Below are 24,584 nucleotides of genomic sequence, written 5' to 3'. Positions count from 1 at the left end.
AGAGCTCTGATCATTGGCAGCCTCTATTTCCTTCCGGTGTACGAAAACTCTTTGTCTTCGGAGGGTCCTCGCTAGGGATTGGCGGCCTCCAAGCTGGCAATTGCACATTGGATTTGGTCTGCAAGTGCTGAGGCATACTGTGCCCAGGGCAGGGTTCCGCCCTTAGGTGTCACGGCTCACTCCGCCAGAGCGGTGGGCGCTTTCTTGGGCTCGGAGGAATCGCGCTTCGGCTGCACAGTTGTGTAAGGCGGCTACTGGTCCTCCTTACACACGTTCACAGAAATTTACCAGGTGCATACTTATGCATAGACGGTCACTGCCTTGGGCCACGTGGTCTTGTAGGTGACAGTTCTTAGATGCCTGCAGGGACGCTTGCTTCCGTGGGTCTGTGGTTTTTCACTCCCTGTGAACTTCTTTTGGACGTCCCATGGTTCCTGTGTCCCCCAATGAATATGGGCGAGAAAAGGAGATTTTTGTATAACTTGCCAGTAAAATCTCTTTTTTTTGCTCTTCATTGGGGGACACAGCACCCACCCAGTATTTTTGTTTGATCACAGTTGTGGCTGTTGCTGGTTAGAACACCTTTGGGTCCTTTGACATGGTTGGTGTTCCACGTGTTTTTCTTTGGTTGGCTTGCTTTTCCTACTGCTTGTACACTAACAGAAGCTCTCTCTCCAGGCTGGAGGGGGTATAGCTTCCAGGGGAGGAGCTTACAGCTTTTACTAGTGTCAACGCCTCCTAGAGGACATAGCTATCCCCCCCCCAATGAAGAGCGAGAAAGAGATTTTACTGGTAAGTTATAGAAAAATCTCCTTTTTCCTGCCTTTTTTTTTTTTACTACTTTAGGCTCTCACTGCTGAAATTGTGAAGACCATCCGGGACATTATTGCTCTGAATCCTCTGTACCGGTATGTGGGATTTCACTTGTAAAGGAGGAAAATAAAACTTATTTAATTTAACTTGTATTTCTTCTATGTTTTAAGAGAGTCTGTAATGCAGATGATGCAGGCTGGACAAAGAGTGGTAGACAATCCAATTTATTTGAGTGATATGGGTGCTGCTCTGACAGGTGCGGATTCCCAAGAACTCCAGGATGTCTTAGAAGAAACTAATGTAAGTGTTGTTGCAATGTTTCTTCTAGTCTATGAGGAGTTAACTAAACCAATTGAACCACTCACATCCAGTAGTTTACCTTAATGCATTGTAGTTGGCTACAAAGCTCATATCCATATAATCCATAAAAAGTGCAAAAGGATGCTTCCATATATTGCTTTACTTCTTTATTAACCCCTTGATGACATCTGTCTTACATGTATGGCAGATGACATCTCTTTAAAGTTGAGCGGGCTCCATAGGGCAAATGTGACCACAGCATCTGAAGTGGCTTTCCATCTCAGAGATCAGGGATGGTGTTCAACGTATGGGATAAATACATTTATATTTTAAAGGGTTTGTCACCAGAATTAACCCTATTAAACTAGCGATGTGCTAACTAGCCTATTCATACTTGTAAATATGCCCATGTTACTTCAGAAATATAACTTTTATAATATGATAATTAGTCTCTAGGAGCAGGGGGGGGGGGCGGCGGGTTGTCCATGCTTCAAGGGGCTCCGTTCTCCCACCTCTGGACGTGCCCCGCTACACTTGATTGACAGGGCCAGGCAGCGTTCACCTCCAACTCCCGGCCCTGTGCGCGGGGAAATACTGAACGGCGCAGGCGCAATGAGGAAGCTGGCAGCCAGCGAGTGCTCTTCACTCACTGCACCTGGGCCGAATACTAAACATGACTGCGCAGGCTAGAGATTTACATGGCAGACAGGGCCCGCAGTAGGAGACAAACGCTGCCTGGCCTTTATATTTCTGGAGTAACGGGGGCATAGATAAAAGTATGAATAGGCTAGTTAGGTTCAGCTGACATTGGCACATCGCTAGTTTTAATAGTTAATTCTGGTGACAGAAACCCTTTAAAATATAAATGGATTTATAAACATACGTTGAACACCGTAATGGGGGAAAAAAAAAAATCTAAATAGGAGATTTTCTGATATTTTTTTTTCTCCCATCACTTCACCTCCCAAAACCACGCTCTGAAATAATTAATTTAATTAAATAATAATGAATAATAAAAAAAATAATTATTAAAAACTTCAGATCGCCCACAAAAAATGAGCCCTCTCGCAGCTCCGTAGATATAAATGTAAAGAAGTTTGTATTCATTTTTTTGTATTAAAACAAATGAAAAACTATATAAAATGTGGTATCACTGTAATCTTACTGACCCAGAGAATGAAGGGCACAGGTCAGTTTTGACCCATAGGTCATAAATATGAAACTCCTAAAACTATGGGACAGTGGCGTTAATTCAAGCGAGATCCCACAGATGTGAAGTTTGAGTCTATTCCTTCCTCAAGCAGTGGTAATACATAGAGAGACAGGGTGGACGTGAGTCAAGCATGATCACACACCGATGTGACTATGGAATATTTAGAGAGGACCTTTCATCTCTCCTGACATGTTTGTTTTAGCAGCTGCTTACATTCCCCATGCAGTAACAATTCTGGAGAATCATTTCTTATGATTCTTTAGGTTGTTGTTCTCTTATTGTTGCTAGACATATATGGATAAAGGTACTGATGGATGGTACAATTTGGGGTTGTCCCTGTATAGTCTGTCACTGGTAGCACTGATTGGATAATGCCAGGCTGTGCAGGGACACCCCACCCCCCCCGTTCCCCCAAATTGTAAATCCCATCTGTACCTTTATCCATATACTCCTAACAAGAATAGATGAAGAAATACTAAACGTACTCACAAGATCAGATGTTCTATAATTGTCATTTCATGTGTGATACAATTATTTACTAAAACAGACATGTCAGAAGTGGTGACAGGATAGTCTTTATAGGAACCTATCACATTGAACAAGGTGTCTGAGCTGCAGGCAACATGTTTTAGAGCAGGAGAAGCTGAGCAGATTGATTATATAGTTCTATGGGAAAAGATTCAGTATAACTTGTAATTTATACATTTAAATCCCTGCACATTCTGGACTTTGAAGTTAAGGTGTAGGTCCCATCAGTGATTGACAGCTATCTATGTATACACAGTCATATAGGAAGTCTGTCAGTCACTGATAGGACCTCCTTGACTTCACCGCCCAGAATGAGTAGGAATTTATATGTAACAAAAATACACGTTATACTGAATGTTTTCCCCCACAAAACTATATCAATTTGTTTAGCTCCTCCTGCTCTATAACATGCTGCCTGCAGATTACATTGCATTTTTATGGTGAATGGCGCATGCGCAGTGCGCTCTCCTTCACTTTCGGGGCTCCGTTCTCGATATAGGTGCGGGTCCCAGCCGTGAGACCTGCACCTATAAGACAATAGGGACATATCCTAGCGATATGCCCCCATTGTCTGAGATGAGAAAACCCCTTTAATTCCCTTTTAAAGGGTTAGGGCTGTGATCGTGATCCTCTGTTCTGGACTTGGAGGAGCGCACAGCATTATACTGATTTTATAATGCTATGTGCCTCTGCTTGACCTTACTAATACATAATCATAGTGACAGTTTTATGTCCCTATGATCCTGTCGCAATAAGGGCATACAGAGGCACATAGCATTATAAGTCAGTATAATGCTGTGCGCTCCTGCAGGTCCAGAACAGAGGATCACGATCACATAGGGAGCTTGATTTCTGCAATGTGCTCGCTCGCTCGCTCGTGTGAAACAGCCCTAACTTAAGTTGTTTTCTGTAGATGAATTGTACAAGTGAAACATGTAAAAGAGAAATGCTTCTTTTTCTTCTAATCAGACTCCTCTTCTGCCCCGCCCTCCCTTACTTGACTAAAAGGTGTATTAGACACCCCGATCATGCAGACGATTGTCGGGAATGAAAAATTCCCTCCCAGCAATCGCCTGCCGCTATTACATGCATCAATCTCCTCAGCAATATGGGGAGGAGCGATTTGCTATGCCATTGCTCATCTCCATGCTCTACAGTGGTTTGCTGATGCAGGTCGTAATTGCTATGATCTGCCGCCGGCAAATCCTGATCTTTCAGCATACTAAGAGATCAGGATTGCCCAAAGAACGAGCGTTCGTAGTAATCGGGCAGAAAGTCTAATATACTCTTAACTGTTTCTTCATCTCCATCTTCAGTGAAGACAAGTTATCGGCTCACTGAAGGATCAGATTACATCTGCAGCCTATATAAGCTTATGGAAAGGGGAGGGGGAGAGATAAACAGACCATGCTCCAGTGTTGGATTTTTTATGCAGTAATTGGGTTGTAGCAACTTACTGTTAGCAATGAAACTCCGTTATCTTGCATCATTTGCGATTCAGGCAGTGCTGCACAGTGAGTGATACCAATCAAACTTGCTGTGTAGCCGCAGTTTAAGGGCTCATGCACATAAACGTGCTTGAATGGGTTCGCAATCGGGACGATAGAGTGGAATACCACATAAGCACTACAGAGTGCCTCCAGGCTTCTGTACTGCCGTGCAGATGGATGGCGGAACCATTCAAGTTGAATGGGTCTACATCTGTTAATGCCGGATACAAGAATGGTGCACGTGCATTGGGGACTGCAATTTATGGTCCCCAACGCATGGCACAGGTGGCACATGGTCGTGTGCATGAGTCCTGTCTGGCATTTCACTGCTAGATCTAAACTACTCAGTACTGCTGTTTTAAGTCCACTATGCTGCTACTGCTTCTGAGACCTAGGGCATTTAATAGTCAAATACGGTGTTAATCCGCTCAAGCGCTTATTCTGAAAAGTCAACAGAAATGTGGATGAATTGAGATTTTATTTTTTTTTATAAACAATTTTACAGATTCCAAAGCGTCTCTACAAATCACTGTCTCTATTAAAGAAAGAATATGAACTCAGCAAGTTACAACAGCGTTTGGGGCGAGAGGTAATGCTGGAGATAACCTCATTATTCAATATAGCACTGATGGCCAACCTGAGACTCTCCAACTGTTGCAAAACTACAACTCCCAGCATGCCTAGACTGCTTACAGCTATCCGCCTACAGCAGGGCTGGTGGGAAATTTTAGTTTTACAACATTTGGAGAGCCGCAGGTTGGCCAGTCCTGCAATATAGGTTCTTATGTACAAACTTTTGGTATTTTTTTTTATCTTGACCGCGTATGCAGGTTTTTTGTTCCTTTGTGACCTTACCTTTCTCCTTCCATAGAATCTCTGCCTATGGATGGCATTTTACATGGCTGGACATAGTGGTATGCAGGAGCTGGGCATGTGCAGTTCAGTAGACACCATGCCATCCAATCTTCCTTAGGCATTGTGTTATATGCTGCTTTTTTATTTGGAGCAGTGCTGCTGTAAGAATGTTTGACCATTAAAGTTGCAAAATTACAGAAAATGTTGAATCCCTTATCACTCCCCTTTAATACCCACCCACCACCCTAGAGGGGGAGAGAGAGGGGACAAAAAAAAAAAAAAAAAATCTCTAAGGCTACTTTCACACTAGCGTTGTTTTAATCCGGCGTTCAATTCCGACACTGGAACTGCCCGCCGGATCCGGAAAAACGTGTGAAAACGGATTACATTTGAATCCTGATCAGGCTTTCGATCACAATGGAAAAATGCATTGGAAAAAACGGATCCGCCATTTATGGACTTTAACTTTTTTTTCACATTTTTCGGGTTTAACATGCAAAAGCCGGATCCGTTTTGACTGAACACACGGGGCCGGATCCGGCGTTAATGCAAGTCAATGGGAAAAAAGCCTGATCAGGCGTTCAGTCAAAGTGTTCAGGCTTTTTGGCCGGAGGTAAAAATACTGCATGCTACGTTTTTCTGAAAAGCCTGATCAGTCAAAAAGACTGAACTGAAGACATCCTGATGCATCCTGAAGGACTGACTCTCCATTCAGAATGCATTAGGATAAAACTGATCAGTTCTTTTCCGGATTTGAGCCCCTAGGACGGAACTCAGCGCCGGAAAAGAAAAACGCTAGTGTGAAAGTACCCTAACACGTGCCCAGCCCTATAATAACCAATTTTTCCATAATTCACCAAGGTTTTTTTTTTTTTTACTATGGCCCTCCATCACCCGCTCTTCCTTGATCAAGTTATTAATTGCTTTTCTCCACTGAGCCACTGTCGGAGGGTCGTCTTTTACCCATTTCCTAAGTATTAAGAGTCTAGCTTGAAATAATACTTTACTAAGGACCAATCTTATCTTTTTATTTAACTTCAAATGTTTGGTTGCCCCTAATATACAGGTCACTGGATCTTCAGATATTTGAACCTTCAAGATTGAAAATACGGTCTCTGCTATTTCTGTCAAATATCTGAACAATCTGGGGCATCTCCAAAAACAGTGTATTAAGTCTGCTCTATCTCCCCTACATTTTGGACACTTACCTGAAGTACTCTGTCACAACCAGACAGCTGAGAAGCTATGACAGAGGCCTTTCAGAACCACCTCCTTGAGTTCTCTTTGTTGTGCTGTTCAGTTCCTCATCTCGTTAGCCTCTCTAAGCTGTTATGGAGTTGGACTGATTGCATCCCTTTAAATTCCGCCCCATAATGCATTACTGGGCGGCTTATACTACTTCCTGGAGTGTGTGTGCATGCTGATCTTGTTTTCCAGTCTGCTACAAAGTTAAGTGCTGAACATTTATCTGTTATTTTCTGTTTGCTGGATCCCAGGTGACCCTGACTCCCTCCGTGTCTTGTGTAGGGAGCCGGTGGTCGTGTCCCCTCACTATTATAGGGTATTCAGAGGTTATATAGTCGAGGTACGTGGATATGCAACTTTCCACCTTTCGGATCTTTGCATAGGCTGAGCAGCTAGGGAAAGTGCTAGGTCTTGTGCAGGGGTCTCCCTTTTGGTTCCTTAGCTTTGGATCCACTCAGTCATATATGCATGTTGCTCTGTCTTGTTTCCTGTATACCGTCCGTGACATACTCACACCCATTCTGTTCAACATCCACGGGGATCTATGTAATCTATGAACTATAAAAAACGGTGAGATTTTGTGTGAACCCCTATCCGAAACCCTAGCATAACTTCTAAGGGCGTCTTTCCATTTCTCTTCCGTAAAAGATTCTAATTCACTCTCCCACTTTTTCCCGGCTAGCATTATGGTCCATTTACTCTTTGCCTCCATCAAAATCTTATATCTCCTTGCAGTTATTCCTCCTCTTTCCCCTCCATTAGTAAATTTGTACAACTTATCAGATTTTTCCCTTCTATACTTATCCAACTGCTCCACTGTCCGTAGCGCATTCCTGAGCTGAAAATATTTATACATATCCTTTTGGGGGATCCCGAACTCCCTCACCAGTGTATTGAAGTCTTTCAACTTATCCTCCTCAAATATCTGGTCTAGATATTTTATCCCCTTTTTTTTCCCCCAATCTATATAAATCCTAATTCTTTGTAGTTCCTTTAAATTTAAGTTTTTCCAAATGGGTGTATAGTGCAAAAAGCCTTTAATCTCCCACCAATATATACTCCAGTGAATTTAACCACTTCAACCCCGCTAGCTGAAACCCCCTTAATGACCAGGCCACTTTTTACACTTCTGCACTACACTACTTTCACCGTTTATTGCTCGGTGATGCAACTTACCACCCAAATGAATTTTACCTCCTTTTCTTCTCACTAATAGAGCTTTCATTTGGTGATATTTCATTGCTGCTGACATTTTTACTTTTTTTGTTATTAATCGAAATTTAACGATTTTTTTGCAAAAAAAATGACACTTCACTTTCAGTTGTAAAATTTTGCAAAAAAGACATCCATATATAAATTTTTTGCTAAATTTATTGTTCTACATGTCTTTGATAAAAATAAAAAATGTTTGGGTAAAAGTTATAGCGTTTACAAACTATGGTACAAAAATGTGAATTTCCGCTTTTTGAAGCCGCTCTGACTTTCTGAGCACCTGTCATGTTTCCTGAGGTTCTACAATGGCCAGACAGTACAAACACCCCACAAATGACCCCATTTTGGAAAGTAGACACCCTAAGGTATTCACTGATGGGCATAGTGAGTTCATGAACTCACTATGCCCATCACGAAATACCTTGGAGTGTCTTCTTTCCAAAATGGGGTCACTTGTGGGGTAGTTATACTGCCCTGGCATTTTAGGGGCCCAAATGCGTGAGAAGTAGTTTGAAATCAAAATCTGTACAAAATTTACCGGTGAAATCCGAAAGGTGATCTTTGGAATGTGTGTCCCTTTGCCCACCTAGGCTGCAAAAAAGTGTCACACATCTGGTATCGCCGTACGCTGTTTTTTTTCACAAGTTAGTGGAATATGAGACTTTTGTTAGGGGGAAAAAAAATAAAAAATCAGCATTTTCCGCTAACTTGTGACCAAAAAAATTCTAGGAAATCGCCATGCCCCTCACGGAATACCTTGGGGTGTCTTCTTTCCAAAATGGGGTCACTTGTGGGGTAGTTATACTGCCCTGGCATTCTAGGGGCCCTAATGTGTGCAAAGTAGTTTGGGCACAAGTTAGCGGAATTTTTTTTAATTTTTTTTTTGTATTTTCTCACAAAGTCTCCCTTTCTGCTAACTTGGGACAAAAATTTCAATCTTTCATGGACTCAATATGCCCCTCACGGAATACCTTGGGGTGTCTTCTTTCCGAAATGGGGTCACATGTGGGGTATTTATACTGCCCTGGCATTTTAGGGGCCCTAAAGCGTGAGAAGTCTGGAATATAAATGTCTAAAACATTTTACGCATTTGGATTCCGTGAGGGGTTTGGTGAGTTCATGTGAGATTAAATTTTTTGACACAAGTTAGTGGAATATGAGACTTTGTAAGAAAAAATAAAATAAAAAATTCCGCTAACTTGGGCCAAAAAAATTTCTGAATGGAGCCTTACAGGGGGGTGATCACCCATATAGACTCCCTGATCACCCCCCTGTAAGGCTCCATTCAGACGTCCGTACGTGTTTTGCGGATCCGATCCATGTATCCGTGGATCCGTAAAAATCATATGGACGTCTGAATGGAGCCTGACGGGGGTGATCAATGACAGGGGGGTGATCAATGACAGGGGGGTGATCAATGACAGGGGGGTGTTCAGGGAATCTATATGGGGGATCACCCCCCTGTAAGGCTCCATTCAGACGTCCGTATGTGTTTTGCAGATCCGATCCATGTATCCGTGGGTCCGTAAAAATCATATGGACGTCTGAATGGAGCCTTACAGGGGGGTGATCAGGGAGTCTATATGGGGTGATCAGGGGTTCATAAGGGGTTAATAAGTGACAGGGGGGGGGGGGTGTAGTGTAGTGTAGTAGTGTTTTGTGGTACTTTACACAGCTACCTGTGTCCTCTGGTGGTCGTTCCAAACAAAAGGGACCACCAGAGGACCAGGTAGCAGGTATATTAGACGCTATTATCAAAACAGCGTCTAATATACCTGTTGGGGGTTAAAAAAAAAATCGCATCTCCAGCCTGCCAGCGAACGATTGCCGCTGGCAGGCTGGAGATCCACTCGCTTACCTTCCGATCTTGTGTGCGCGCGTTCACAGGAAATCACGGCTCTCGCGAGATGATGCATATATGCGTGACTGCGCAGAGCTGCCACCTCCGGAACGCGAATCTGCGTTAGGCGGTCCGGAGGTGGTTAATATTCGATTACCTGTATTATTTTTCCCCAATGTACCTGATTCCTACACCTCTAAATAATTCCATTCCTCTTTCCACCCCAATCTATTTACTTCCTGCTTACCCACTAAAGCATTTAAACAACCTTTTATGTGACCATATTGTGTTAGTAAATAATAATAAAAAAAAATCTGAACCGCTAGTCCTCCCTCTTGCACTGGAAGCTGAAGCACTTCTTTCTTTATCCGCGGAATAGCACCTTTCCAAATAAGGTCCCCCATTAGGCTGTCGAATAACTTAAAAATATTCTGCGGTAATCTCAATGGGGCATTTTGTAGAACAGAGTATTTTTGGGAGGAAAACTATTTTTATTAGATTTACCCGTCCGTATATTGATATTTGGTAATCTTTTCCAAATATGTACCCTGCTTCTAAGTTCTTTTATTAGAGGGAGTACATTTAATTTTTCATTATCTTCTACGTTTCCAGAGATTTGTATACTTAAGTATTTGAAACTCTCATGTTTCTGAAGGACATGAACCCTTGCATCTCCCTGTGACTGTCCCTCTCCTAGTAACAACATATGTGATTTCCCCCAATTAATATTTAAACCTGAAAAAAACCAAACCTATCAATTATTTCTATTACTCTATTAAACTGATCCCCAGTATTGTGCAAGAACAATAAAATATAATCCGCATACATTAATAATTTTTCTTCTCCACCCATGTATTGAAACCCTTTAATCTTGCTATCATCTCTTATTTTAGTTGCCAGTGGTTCACTTGCAATAGCGAATAGTAATGGGGAGAGAGGGCATCCCTGCCTAGTGCCACGGTGAAGGGCAAGTGGCAGGGACAAGCTCCCATCCACCATCACTCTAGCACTTGGATTGGAATATATAAGCTGAATCTATCTTATAAATCCCTCCCCTATACCAATCCTTTTTAATACTGCCCATAAATACTCCCAATGTTTACAGTTTGATTACAGATGTATTTCTGTTTTTCGGTGATTTGATCATTATGATTATAAAATTATACCATAATTAGTTCCTGTAATGTACCATGTACTGGTGTTATCTTGTAAAGAAAACCAAATTAAACTTGCTGCCTACCACTGAGATCGGACTGCTTATGAGCTTTCAAAAAAAGCTGGCTTCGATGGCTGCGTGGAAGTAAGAGTTTTAACATGGCAGGCCTGGGGTCTATGAGACACTTGCATCCTGCTATTGAGTTACCTGGTTGGTGCTTCCTACACCTATGTACCTGTGACATGTTTGTCATGGGGAAAGGGATTAAAGCATGACTGGCACCCATTATCCTGGGTGGATTGAAGAAGTAGTATAAAGAGCCCCACTGAGACTGTATCATTAAAGAGCCCATGTAAACCTGGAGCCGGCCCTGGGTCCGTATAATGATTAGCTGTAGTTATAAAACTTCCATAGCTCACTTGCCTTTATCTACTGAGATTCCATTGCATTGTATATTGTCAAGCATCCTGACTTAGACTCCAGATGCGATCTTAAAGGGACATTGACAGGCCCAAAAAGCATATTTAGGGGTATATATGAGGGGCGGTGCTTCATATCAACTTGCGCATCGCGCGTCTGCTTTATGCGCATGCAGACGCGCAATGCGATCCCGGCCAGTGAGGGTGCCGGGCGCATGCGCTGAAGATGGCTGGGGACACTAGTACAGCGCTTCAGAGTAGCCGCCCAGCTCAGTGAATATTGATGAGCTGGGCGGCGCTTCAAACGGCAGTTGTGGCGAGGCTGGCTGGGCGCAAGTTGATATGAAGCACCGCCCCTTGGGCAGATTAAACACCAGGAAAGCAGGTTATAAAACTTCAGATTACTGTATTTATGAGGCGGACAGGGGGGATACTTAGATGATTCTAATACCCTTTATTAGACCTATACTGTCATAAATATCCCTAAATATGCTTTTTGGGCCTGTCAGTGTCCCTTTAAGATCGCATCTGGAGTCTAAGTCAGGATGCTTGACAATCTAGGTGTAGGTGTAATTGTTTGTTCTGTCTGGGGCGCAAGGGTCAGGAGGCACTTAGCTGGGCAGAGGTCTCTGGGACGCTCCTGCTCCTTCTCTGGCGGCATATCATTTTCTCTGAGCAGCGCTGCTTTATTCTCACAAGCAGCGCACTTCCCCCTCCGGTCTCCGCTTTCTCTGGGCTTTCCATCCCCCCACGCCTTACTTCAGTTTTTCCCCCGCCACGCCGAGCGGCGCCGGGGGCCATTTTATTTCCCTTCCTTAACCACTAAAGCCCCGCTAGCTGAAACCCCCTTCATGACCAGAGGACTTTTTACACTTCGGCACTACACTCCTTTCACCGTTTATCGCTCGGTCATGCAACTTACCACCCAAATGAATTTTACCTCCTTTTCTTCTCACTAATAGAGCTTTCATTGGGTGGTATTTTATTGCTGCTGACATTTTTACTTTTTTTGTTATTAATCGAAATGTAACGATTTTTTTGCAAAAAAATGACATTTTTCACTTTCAGCTGTAAAATTTTGCAAAAAAAACGACATCCATATATAAATTTTTCGCTAAATGTATAGTTCTACATGTCTTTGATAAAAAAAAAATGTTTGGGCAAAAAAAAAATGGTTTGGGTAAAAGTTATAGCGTTTACAAACTATGGTACAAAAATGTGAATTTCCGCTTTTTGAAGCAGCTTTGACTTTCTGAGCACCTGTCATGATTCCTGAGGTTCTACAATGCCCAAACAGTAGAAAAACCCCACAAATGACCCCATTTCGGAAAGTAGACACCCTAAGGTATTCGCTGATGGGCATAGTGAGTTCATAGAACTTTTTTATTTTTTTGTCACAAGTTAGCGGAAAATGATGATGATTTTTTATTTTAATTTTTTTCTTACAAAGTCTCATATTCCACTAACTTGAGACAAAAAATTAAAAATTCTAGGAACTCGCCATGCCCCTCACGGAATACCTTGGGGTGTCTTCTTTCCAAAATGGGGTCACTTGTGGGGTAGTTGTACTGCCCTGGCAATTTAGGGGCCCAAATGTGTGAGAAGAACTTTGCAATCGAAATGTGTAAAAAATGACCGGTGAAATCCGAAAGGTGCACTTTGGAATATGTGCCCCTTTGCCCACCTAGGCTGCAAAAAAGTGTGACACATCTGGTATCGCCGTACTCAGGAGAAGTTGGGGAATGTGTTTTGGGGTGTCATTTTACATATACCCATGCTGGGTGAGAAAAATATCTTGGCTAAAGACAACTTTTCCCATTTTTTTTTTTTTATACAAAGTTGGCATTTGACCAAGATATTTTTCTCACCCAGCATGGGTATATGTAAAATGACACCCCAAAACACATTCCCCATCTTCTCCTGAGTACGGCGATACCAGATGTGTCACACTTTTTTGCAGCCAAGGTGGGCAAAGGGGCACATATTCCAAAGTGCACCTTTCGGATTTCGCAGGCCATTTTTTTACACATTTTGATTGCAAAGTACTTCTCACACATTTGGGCCCCTAAATTGCCAGGGCAGTATAACTACGCCACAAGTGACCCCATTTTGGAAAGAAGACACCCCAAGGTATTCCGCAAGGGGCATGGCGAGTTCCTAGAATTTTTTATTTTTTGTCGCAAGTTAGTGGAATATGAGACTTTGTAAGGAAAAAAGAAAAAAAATGAAAAATCATCATTTTCCGCTAACTTGTGACAAAAAATAAAAAATAATAGGAACTCGCCGTGCCCCTCACTGAATACCTTGGGGTGTCTTCTTTCCAAAATGGGGTCACTTGTGGTGTAGTTATACTGCCCTGGCAATTTAGGGGCCCAAATGTGTGAGAAGTACCTTGCAATCAAAATGTGTAAAAAATGGCCTGTGAAATCCGAAAGGTGCACTTTGGAATATGTGCCCCTTTGCCCACCTTGGCATCAAAAAAGTGTGACACATCTGGTATCGCCGTACTCAGGAGAAGTTGGGGAATGTGTTTTGGGGTATCATTTTACATATACCCATGCTGGGTGAGAGAAATATCTTGGCAAATGACAACTTTTCCCATTTTTTTTTTTATACAAAGTTGGCATTTGACCAAGATATTTTTCTCACCCAGCATGGGTATATGTAAAATGACACCCCAAAACACATTGCCCAACTTCTCCTGAGTACGGCGATACCAGATGTGTGACACTTTTTTGCAGCCTAGATGCGCAAAGGTGCCCAAATTCCTTTTAGGAGGGCATTTTTAGACATTTGGATCCCAGACTTCTTCTCACACTTTCGGGCCCCTAAAAAGCCAGGGCAGTATAAATACCCCACATGTGACCCCACTTTGGAAAGAAGACACCCCAAGGTATCCAATGAGGGGCCTGGCGAGTTCATAGAATTTTTTATTTTTTTTTGCATAAGTTAGCGGAAATTGATTGTGAGAAAAAAACAAATAAAAAGTCTCACTTTCCGCTAACTTAGGACAAAAATTTCAATCTTTCATGGACTCAATATGCCCCTCACGGAATACCTTGGGGTGTCTTCTTTCCGAAATGGGGTCACATGTGGGGTATTTATACTGCCCTGGCTTTTTAGGGGCCCTAAAGCGTGAGAAGAAGTCTGGAATATAAATGTCAAAAAATGTTTACGCATTTGGATTCCCTGAGGGGTATGGTGAGTTCATGTGAGATTTTATTTTTTGACACAAGTTAGTGGAATATGAGACTTTGTAAGAAAAAACAAAAAGCAGGGGGGTGATCAATGACAGGGGGTGATCAGGGAGTGTATATGGGTGATCACCCCCTGTAAGGCTCCATTCAGACGTCCACATGATTTTTACGGTTCCATGGATACATGGATCGGATCCGCGAAACACATGCGGACGTCTGAATGGAGCCTTACAGGGGGGTGATCGATGACAGGGGGTGATCAGGGAGTGTATATGCGTGATCACCCGCCTGTCATTGATCACCCCCCTGTAAGGCTCCATTCAGACGTCCGCATGTGTTTTGCGGATCCGATCCATGTATCCGTCGATCCGTAAAAATCATAGAGACGTCTGAATGGAGCCTTACAGGGGGGGTGATCAATGACAGGGGGGTGATCAGGGAGTTTATATGGGGTGATCATGGGTGATCAGGGGTTCATAAAGGGTTAATAAGTGACAGGGGGGGGGTGTAGTGTAGTGGTGTTTGGTGCGACTTTACTGAGCTGCCTGTGTCCTCTGGTGGTCGATTCTAACAAAAGGGACCACCAGAGGACCAGGTAGCAGGTATATTAGACGCTGTTATCAAAACAGCGTCTAATATACCTGTTAGGGGTTAGAAAAATCAGATCTCCAGCCTGCCAGCGAGCGATCGCCGCTGGCAGGCTGGAGATCCACTTGCTTACCTTCCGTTCCTGTGAGCGCGCGCGCCTGTGTGCGCGCGTTCACAGGAAATCTCGGCTCTCGCGGGAGGACGCGTATATGCGTCCACCCAGAAGAGCAGGGCCGCCGGCAGGACGCAATCCTGCGTACGGCGGTCCTGGAGTGGTTAAACAGAGAGCGGAGCGAATGGGGGGCGGAGCCTAGCTCGGTACTCTGGCTCCTTCCTGCTTCTGTTGAGAAGCTTCTCACACCGACCGGCTGCTCCCCCACTCCTCTCTGGGTTTGTTGCTGTTGCCTGAGCGGTAGGATTTTTTTCACTCACAACTGATTATAGTCACTTTTTGTGAGGGACCATCATACCTAAGCCTAAGTCCGGTAAGACCTTCTCAGACCCCAATAGGGTCCTGTATGGAGTGTCTGCTCCCACTTTTGGTCACTGGTGCCTGTGCCTCCTGCCCTGCCCCTGGACAAGAATCACCTTTCTCCCCCTTCTCTTGCCCAGACCAGCCCCCCCCCCCCCGACTACTAAGAGGCAGCGTGAGCGACAGCATCCCTCCCCGGGTGACTCCGCTTCTCCCCCTCGACTAGAAGCATGCTCAGACAACTCTTTCCGCCCCCCTCCCCCCAGGGAGCGCAGGTCTGAAGGGGAATTGTCCGGCCCGGAAGATGTTACGGAGCGGGACCTTCCGCCTAAGCTCTCCACTATGGTGGCTGACTTAATAGCGGCCGTCAGGGACACCTTTTAACCTCCAGGGGGATTCTCCTCCTCCACTAGGAGGGAGTTCGCCCTTTTTCTTCCCAAAAAAACTGAGGCTGCTGCCTTTCCGGTCCATGAGGAACTTTCCGCAGTCATAGCCAGTGTCTGGGACCGTCCTAACCAAAGGTTTTCTGCCACCAAACATATGGATACTCTCTCCTTTTCCGGCGGACAGCGTGGAGAAATGGTCTTCTCCCCCTAAGGTGGATCCCCCGGTGGCCAGGTTAGCCAAAAATACGGCCCTTCCTGTCCTGGACGGCTCCTCTCTGCAGGACGCTGTGGACAGGCGCCTAGATTCTCTGGCAAAATCCATTTTCTCTCTGGCAGGCACATCCCTGCGACCTGCCTTTGCCTCAGCATGGGTGGCCAGAGCTCTCTATGTGGTTGCAGCGCCATCACCAGGACCTGGCGGAGCAAAATGCGTCAGCTGACACTCTGGATTTGGTCCTCCAGATGTCTCGGGCTTCCAAATTCCTATGCGAGGCTTCCATGGACATTGGTTCCCTTTTTGCCCGCATTTCAGCCCTCTCGGTCATTCAGCGCAGGGAGGTCTGGTTGAAGGTATGGGACGCCGACGCTTCCTCCAAGCGTTCCCTTGCTAACCTCCCCTTCGAGGGTTTCAGACTTTTTGGGGCTCAACTGGATGAGTTCATCTCTGCCACTACCAGGGGCAAGAGCACTCCTCTCCCCCAGCCCAGGTCTAAGCTCTCCTTTCGGCCTAGGACTTCCGGTTCTCGGTACCAGTCCTTTCGCCGCTTCTCTTCCAACAGGACATCCCCCTGCTTCCTCCGCTGGGGGGTCACTGGACTCCCAAAAGAAGCCCTCCTTCAAGCCTCAGCCTTCCTGGCGCACGAGGGCACAGTCAGCCCGCCCCGCGGCTCCCAAACAGTCGGCCGCATGAAGGGGCGCCCCCACCCCTTGTTTTGGGGGGCCGCCTGCTCTCTTATTCGCAGATTTGGCGGGCTCAGGTTCAGGACGCATGGGCTCTGGAGATTGTAACGTCTGGTTACAAAATAGAGTTCGCGACCAGACCGATGCCGATGGAACGTTTTTTCCCTTCTTGCATTCCGGGGGATCCGACCAGAGCCTTGGACCTCTTAATGGCAGTTTCCTCCCTTCTGGACCGGGGAGTTGTTACCCCCCCGTTCCCCCAGAGGAACTGGGCACAGGTTTCTATTCAAACCTGTTTGTGGTCCCAAAGAAGGAGGGGTCGGTGCGTCCGATGCATGCGGGTCCTGGGTCTTATGGTAGCCTCTTTCGAGGCCGTTCCGTATACCCAGTTTCACACTCGCTTGTTGCAACCTCACGGGGTCTGGATGATCGCATCAGCTTGTCTCGCGGGTTCGGGCAGCTCTCCCTTGGGGGCTGTCCCCGATGAATCTCACGTCGGGGAGATCCTTTCTCCCGTTCTCCTGGACGATCGTCACCACCGATGCCAGTCTCCTGGGTTGGGCCGGCGTTCTCCAGTCTCGCACGGTTCAGAGGGTTTGGTCGGCTGCGGAATCTCACCTTCCGATCAATATTCTGGAGCTGAGGGCGGTTTTCCACTCCCTCTCCCATTGGACTCCTCTCCTTGCGGGCCTCCCGGTGAGGATTCAATCGGACAAGGCCACAGCTCTGGCCTACATCAACTATCAGGGCGGGACCCGCAGCCGGATGGCGATGCAGGAGGTGACGAGAATTCTGACGTGGGCGGAGTCACACGTTCTGGAGTTGTCGGCAGTGTACATTCCAGGAGTGGACAGCGGACTTTCTAAGCCGCAACACTGTTGATCCAGGCGAGTGGTCTCTGCATCCAGAGGTGTTCGAAGAAATCTGCTGCAGATGGGGCCGTCCGGATGTGGACTTGATGGCGTCCAGGCTCAACAACAAGCTCCCGGTGTTCCTGGCTCGCGCCCGGGATCCGAAGGCGTACGGGGTGGACGCGCTGGTGTCTCCGTGGCAGGACTTCAGTCTCCTCCTATGTCTTCCCTCCGTTTCCTCTACTACCGAAGGTTCTACGCAGGATCGAGGCGGAAGAGATCCCGACCGTTCTCATCGCCCCAGAGTGGCCTCGCCGCGCATGGCTTTCAGATGTGGCTCGGATGCTGGCGGACACCCCATGGCCTCTTCCCGACAGAAAGGACCTACTGTCTTAGGGCCCGCTCTTCCACCAGAATTTACGGTCTCTTTGTTTAACGGCGTGGCTGTTGAAACGGCCATCCTGAGGAAGAGGGGGTTCTCGGATTCAGTGATTAGAACCATGATCAGGGCAAGGAAGCAGACTTCCTCCCGGATTTACTATCGTACCTGGTAGGCTTTCCTGACCTTTTGTGAGAGCCCGGGGTCCCCCCCCTCCCCCTTCGCCTTTCCATCCCTATGGTGCTGTCCTTTCTTCAGTGTGGGCTTGAGATGGGACTGTTGCTGAGATCCCTGAAGGGTCAGGTTTCGGCGCTGGCCATCTTTTTCCAGAAGTCTCTTTGTCTTATGGGTCCTGTGAAGACTTTTCTTCAGGGGGTAGCACATTTGGTCACCCCGTATGTTCCCCCTTTGCCTCCATGGGATCTCAATTTGGTCCTGTGGGCTCTGCAGGCGGCCCTCTGAGAGGTCTCCCTGACTTTTCTCACCTGGAAGGTGGTCTTCCTTGTGGCCATAACTTCCATCAGGCAGCTGTCGGAGCTGGCCGCTTTTTCCTGCCAGGAGCCTTTTCTGGTTTTTTACCAGGATAAGGTTGTGCTCCGTCCAGTTTCCTTCCTTTTTTTACCCAAGGTGGTCTCTACCTTCAACCTTAACGAGGATCTTGTCTTACCCTCCTTTTGTCCTTCTCCCCCAAACCCCAAGGAACGCGCTCTACATTCCCTGGATGTTGTCCGGGCCTTGAGAGTGTATCTCACGGCTACCGCATCTGTCTGCCGGTCGGACCCCCTCTTTGTGATTCCCGAGGGACCTCATAAGGGTCTGGCGGCCTCCAAAGTCACTGTGGCGCGATGGATCTGCTCGGCTATTTCCGCGGCTTATCGCGCTCGTGGTAGGGTTCCCCCGGCTTGGATTACCGCTCACTCAACTAGCGTGGTGGGGGCTTCCTGGGTAAGGCGCAATCGTGCCTCTGCGTCTCAGCTGTGTAAGGCGGTTACCTAGTCGTCCTTACATACCTTTACGAAGTTCTATCAGTTGCATTCTCTGGTTCGGCTGATGCTGTCTTGGGCCGCAGAGTTTTGCAAGCTGTGGTTCCTGTTTGACCGTTGGCCGTTCCTCCTAGCAGTGCTGGAATTTCCCACCCCATGGACTGCTTTAGGACGTCCCATGGTCTGTGTCCCCCAATGGAAAAAAGTCAGAGAAAAGGAGATTTTTTTTTTTTTGTGAAACTCGCCTGTAAAATATTTTTCTCTACTTTTCCATTGGGGGACACAGCTCGCACCCATTCTGCCTGTTGCAGGAGGGGTCTTCTGTTCGGTTTCTGTTTGTGGTTGGACCTTATGGCTTGGTCCGATGGTTTCCATGATTTTTTTCTCTTGCTCCTTCTACTGCTTTTGCAACGCCTGAGTTCCTCCTGGTGGAGTCGGGGGGGGTATAGCCCGAGGAGGAGGAGCTCTTTTGTATTTGCATAGTGTCCCTCCTACTAATACCTCTAAGCTATACCCATGGTCTGTGTCCCCCAATGGAAAAGTCGAGAAAATACGATTTTACAGGTGAGTTTCACAAAAAATCTCCTTTTTGTACGCTCAAATATAAGCTTCAAAATCATAACAAAAAAGTAAAAAAAAATGTATATATTAAAAAAAATAAAAGTTTAAATCGCCCCCCTTTCCGTATAATAAAGACATAACTAAAAATTTAAACATCATGGGTATCATTGCGACTGAAAAACGCCTTTACTATTAAAACATAAAAATATTTTTCCTATATGGTGAATGGCTTAACTCCTTAAGGACGCAGCCTTTGCTTCACCTTAAGGACCAGGCCATTTTTTGCAAATCTGACCGGTGTCGCTTTAAGTGGTGGTAACTTTAAAACGCTTTGATTTATCCTGGCCATTCTGAGATTTTTTCGTCACATATTGTACTTCATAACACTGGTAAAATTAAGTAAAAAAAAAATGAAACTTTTTTTTATAAAAAGAACCAAATTTTGCAAATTTTTGAAAAAATAGCAAATTTCCAAGTTTCAATTTCTCTACTTCTATAATACATAGTAATACCTCCAAAAATAGTAATTACATTCCCCATATGTCTACTGCATGTTTGGATCATTTTGGGAATGGTATTTTATTTTTTGGGGGATGTTACAAGGCTTAGAAGTTTAGAAGCAAATATTGAAATTTTTCCGAAATTTTCAAAAACCCAATGGGACCAGTTCAGGTCTGAAGTCACTTTGCGAGGCTTACATGGTAGAAACCACGCAAAAATGACCCCATTTTAGAAACTACACCCCTCAAGGTATTCAAAACTGATTTTACAAACTTTGTTAACCCTTTAGGTGTTCCACAAGAGTTAATGGAAAAATGGATACAATTTCACTTTTTTTGCCAGATTTTCCATTTTAATCCATTTTTTTCTAGAATAAAGCAAGGGTTAACAGCCAAACAAAACTCAATATTCATTTCCCAGATTCTGTAGTTTACAGAAACGCCTCATATGTGGTTGTAAACTATTGTACGGGCACACAAGGAAAGCAATGCCATATGGTTTTTGGAAGGCAGATTTTGCTGGACTTTTATTTTTTTTTTATTTTTTATTTTTTTACACTTTTTTTTTTTTAAAGGGAACCTGTCACCGGGTTTTTGTGCATAGAGCTGAGGACATGGGGTGCTAGATGGTCGCTAGCACATCCGCAATACCCAGTCCCCATAGCTCTGTGCTTTTATTGTGTAAAAAAAAAAAAAAAAAACGATTTTATACATATGCAAATTAACCTGATATGAGTCCTGTACGTGAGAGGAGTCAGGGACAGAACTCATCTCAAGTTAATTTGCATATGTATCAAATTGTTTTTTTTACACAATAAAAGCACACAGAGCTATGGGGGCTGGGTATTGCGGATGTGTTAGCGGCCATCTAGCAAACCATGTCCTCAGTTCTATACCCAAAATCCTGGTGACAGGTTCCCTTTAAATAACTATTTCCCCCCTTAGGGGCCAGAACCTGGGATCTTTCATCCCTTGGCCTATTCACCCTGATATCAGGGTGAATAAGACCTCACACTCTCCCTGCTGCTCTGTGCTTTGTGCACACAGCATCAGGCATGTCACCATGGCAGCCAGGGCTTCTGTAGCGTCTTTGCTGCAATAGTAACCGATCGGAGCCCCGGGCTTACACAGCTGGGGCTCCGATCAGAAGCTGCCACAGCACCACCAATGGTGGGGAGGGGAGAGGACCCTGTGGCCACTGCCCCCAATGATTTTAATACTGGGGGGTGTAGAGGGGCCGGCGCACTGTGCTACCAATGATTTTAATGGGATGGGGGGTTGAGGGGGGGCACACTGCACCACCAATGATAATTACCTCTGAATACAGGAGGCGGGTACTGGCAGATCAGCGGCAGTTAACCCCTCAGGTGCCACACCTGAGGGGTTAACTGCCGCTGATCGCAGCTCCCTGTCAGGGGCAGGGTGTCGGCAATGCGATTCTGCTGTCGGCACCCGCCTTCTGTATTATGTGTTTAAAGACTGACTGACTACTTTTCCTACTAAGTATCAGGCTAGACAGAGCGGCGCCCAGCGATGTCCCAGCACTCACCATTATTTCTGGGCGCCGCTCCGTTCGCCCGCTGTACCCCATTACTGTCTCCTCTCCTGCTCCACATGCTGATTACTATCGGAGCGATGGGGAGGAGACATCAGCTTCACTAGTGGGCGTTCCTTCTCCCTGGCTGTAGCGCTGTCCAATCGCAGCGCAAGGAGAAGGAACGCCTACTAGTGAAGCTGATGTCTCCTCCCCATCGCTCCGATGGTAATCAGCATAGAAACATAGAATGTGTCGGCAGATAAGAACCATTTGGCCCATCTAGTCTGCCCAATATACTAAATACTATGGATAGCCCCTGGCCCTATCTTATATGAAGGATGGCCTTATGCCTATCCAATGCATGCTTAAACTCCTTCACTGTATTTGCAGCTACCACTTCTGCAGGAAGGCTATTCCATGCATCCACTACTCTCTGTAAAGTAATACTTCCTGATATTACTTTTAAACCTTTGCCCCTCTAATTTAAAAGTATGTCCTCTTGTAGCAGTTTTTCTTCTTTTAAATATTCTCTCCTCTTTTTACCTTGTTGATTCCCTTTATGTATTTAAAAGCATGTGGCGCAGGAGGGGAGTAGACAGTAATGGGGCATAGCGGGCGAACGGAGCGGTGCCCAGGAATAATGGTGAATGCTGTATATTGTCCTGATGAAGGGGGCTCTCCACCCCTGAAACGCGTTGACTGAAAATAAAAAGTATTGTGTTAACAATACCTACCTGCTTCTGACTCCTGCTGACAGCGCCATTAAAAAGGTTCATTCTATTTCTTCTGCAAACTTTGTAAGGCGGCCACCTGGTCGTCCTTACATACCTTTACATAGTTCTACCAGCTGCACTCTTTGGCGTCGGCTGATGCTGGCCTAGGGCGCAAGGTATTGCAGGCTGTGGTTCCTGTTTAACCTGCTCACGACCGCCGTACGCAGGATTGCGTCTTCTCGGCGGTCGTGCTCTTCTGGGTGGACACGCCGGTGCGTCCTCACGCGAGATTTCCGGGGAAGCCGGCCCACGCATGCGCATCGCGGGCCGGCAAAATTTAAAGAACAAGTTCGTCATCAACCTGCCGGCCACGATCATTGGCTGGCAGGTTGATGATTTTCAAAAAAACGAATCAGCAGCCAGATAACCCATCATATTAGTAAATATGATGTGGTTATATGGCTGCTGTGCTCCTCTGCTCCTTCTTTTGGTCGGTTGGTTCCAGCAGAGGAGCACACATCACTGTGAGTACCCACCAACACCACACTTGGCCCCCAGATCACCTCCCAGCACCCGATTTAACCCTTTGATCACCCCTTCTTGCCCCTGTCAATCACTAGTGAAAAGGAAAAAAGTGATCAGTGCAAACCCATGCTGGGTGAGAGAAATATCTTGGTCAAATGCCAACTTTGTATAAAAAAATTGGAAAAGTTGTCTTTTGCCAGGATATTTCTCTCACCCAGCATGGGTATATGTAAAATGACACCCCAAAACACATTCCCCAACTTCTCCTGAGTACGGCGATACCAGATGTGTGACACTTTTTTGCTGCCAAGGTGGGCAAAGGGGCACACATTCCAAAGTGCACCTTTCGGATTTCACCGGTCATTTTTTACAGATTTTGATTTGCAAAGTACTTCTCACACATATGGGCCCCTAAATTGCCAGGGCAGTATACAGTCATGTGAAAAAATTAGGACACCCTTTGAAAGCATGTGGTTTTTTGTAACATTTTTAATAAAAGGTTATTTCATCTCCGTTTCAACAATACAGAGAGATTAAAGTAATCCAACTAAACAAAGAAAACTGAAGAAAAGTCTTTTCAAGATCTTCTGTAAATGTCATTCTACAAAAATGCCTATTCTAACTGAGGAAAAAGATAGGACACCCTTGCCCCTAATAGCGAGTGTTACCTCCTTTGGCTGAAATAACTGCAGTGAGACGGTTCTTGTAGCCATCTACCAGTCTTCGACATCGGTCTGAGGAAATTTTACCCCACTCCTCAATGCAGAACTTTTTCAGCTGTGAGATGTTTGAGGGGTTTCTTGCACGTACAGCCCTTTTCAAGTCACCCCACATCATCTCAATGGGATTCAAATCTGGACTTTGACTTGGCCATTCCAGGACTCTCCATTTCTTCTTTTTCAGCCAATCTTTGGTTGATTTACTAGTATGTTTTGGGTCATTGTCATGTTGCATGGTCCAGTTCCGCTTCAGCTTTAATTTTCTAACTGATGGTCTCACATGTTCTTCAAGCACCTTCTGATACACAGTAGAATTCATCGTGGATTCTATGATGGTGAGCTGACCAGGTCCTGCTGCAGCAAAGCAGCCCCAAACCATGACACTTCCACCTCCATGCTTCACAGTTGGTATGAGGTTCTTTTCTTGGAATGCTGTGTTTGGTTTACACCAAACATGTCCTCTGCTGTTGTGTCCAAATAATTCCATTTTGGACTCATCTGTCCAAAGAACATTATTCCAGAAGTCCTGGTCTTTGTCAACTTTATCTCTGGCAAATGTCAATCAGGCCTCGATGTTTGTTTCTCTTGGAAAGCAAAGGTTTCCTCCTTGCACACCTCCCATGCAAGTTAAACTTGTACAGTCTCTTTCTGATTGTAGAGGCATGTACTTCTACATCAACAGTAGCCAGAGCCTGCTGTAGTTCTCGAGATGACACTTTAGGGTTTTTGGAGACCTCTTTTAGCATCTTGCGGTCTGCTCTTGGGGTGAACTTGCTGGGGCGACCAGTCCTGGGCATGTTGGCAGTTGTTTTGAAAGCCCTCCACTTGTAGACTATCTTCCGGACAGTGGAATGGCTGATTTCAAAATCTTTTGAGATCTTTTTAAATCCCTTCCCAGACTCATAGGCTGCTACAATCTTTTTTCTGAAGTCCTCTGACAGCTCTTTTGCTCTCACCATGGTGCTCACTCTCACTTCAACAGTCAGGAGCACACCAAACTAAATGTCTGAGGTTTAAATAGGGCAAGCCTCATTCAACATGCAGAGTAACGATCTACTAATTATGTGCACCTGGTGTGATATACCTGTGTGAGATTTGAGCCAATTTAAGAGGGAATACATCTGAGGGTGTCCTATCTTTTTCCTCAGTTAGAATAGGCATTTTTGTAGAATGACATTTACAGAAGATCTTGAAAAGACTTT

At 45.4% G+C, this 24,584-nt stretch overlaps 1 protein-coding gene across 2 annotated transcripts in view; it reads left to right on the top strand.

The window, feature by feature from the left end:
- The window catches only part of LONP1 (lon peptidase 1, mitochondrial), a 210,536-nt gene that overhangs the window by 42,690 nt on the left and 143,262 nt on the right, over nt 1-24,584 (top strand). For both annotated transcript variants that reach the window (XM_044305881.1, XM_044305872.1), the window contains exons 5-7: nt 847-908; nt 984-1,113; nt 4,850-4,933. In XM_044305881.1, coding sequence (XP_044161816.1) covers nt 847-908; nt 984-1,113; nt 4,850-4,933 — 276 coding nt within the window. The remainder of the gene's footprint in view (nt 1-846; nt 909-983; nt 1,114-4,849; nt 4,934-24,584) is intronic.

The sequence above is a fragment of the Bufo gargarizans genome, chromosome 1 (genome assembly GCF_014858855.1).
Source record: "Bufo gargarizans isolate SCDJY-AF-19 chromosome 1, ASM1485885v1, whole genome shotgun sequence".
Taxonomy (NCBI): Eukaryota; Metazoa; Chordata; class Amphibia; order Anura; family Bufonidae; genus Bufo; species Bufo gargarizans.
The sequence above is the reverse complement of the archived record's forward strand: the minus strand, read 5'-3'. Positions and strand labels throughout refer to the sequence as shown.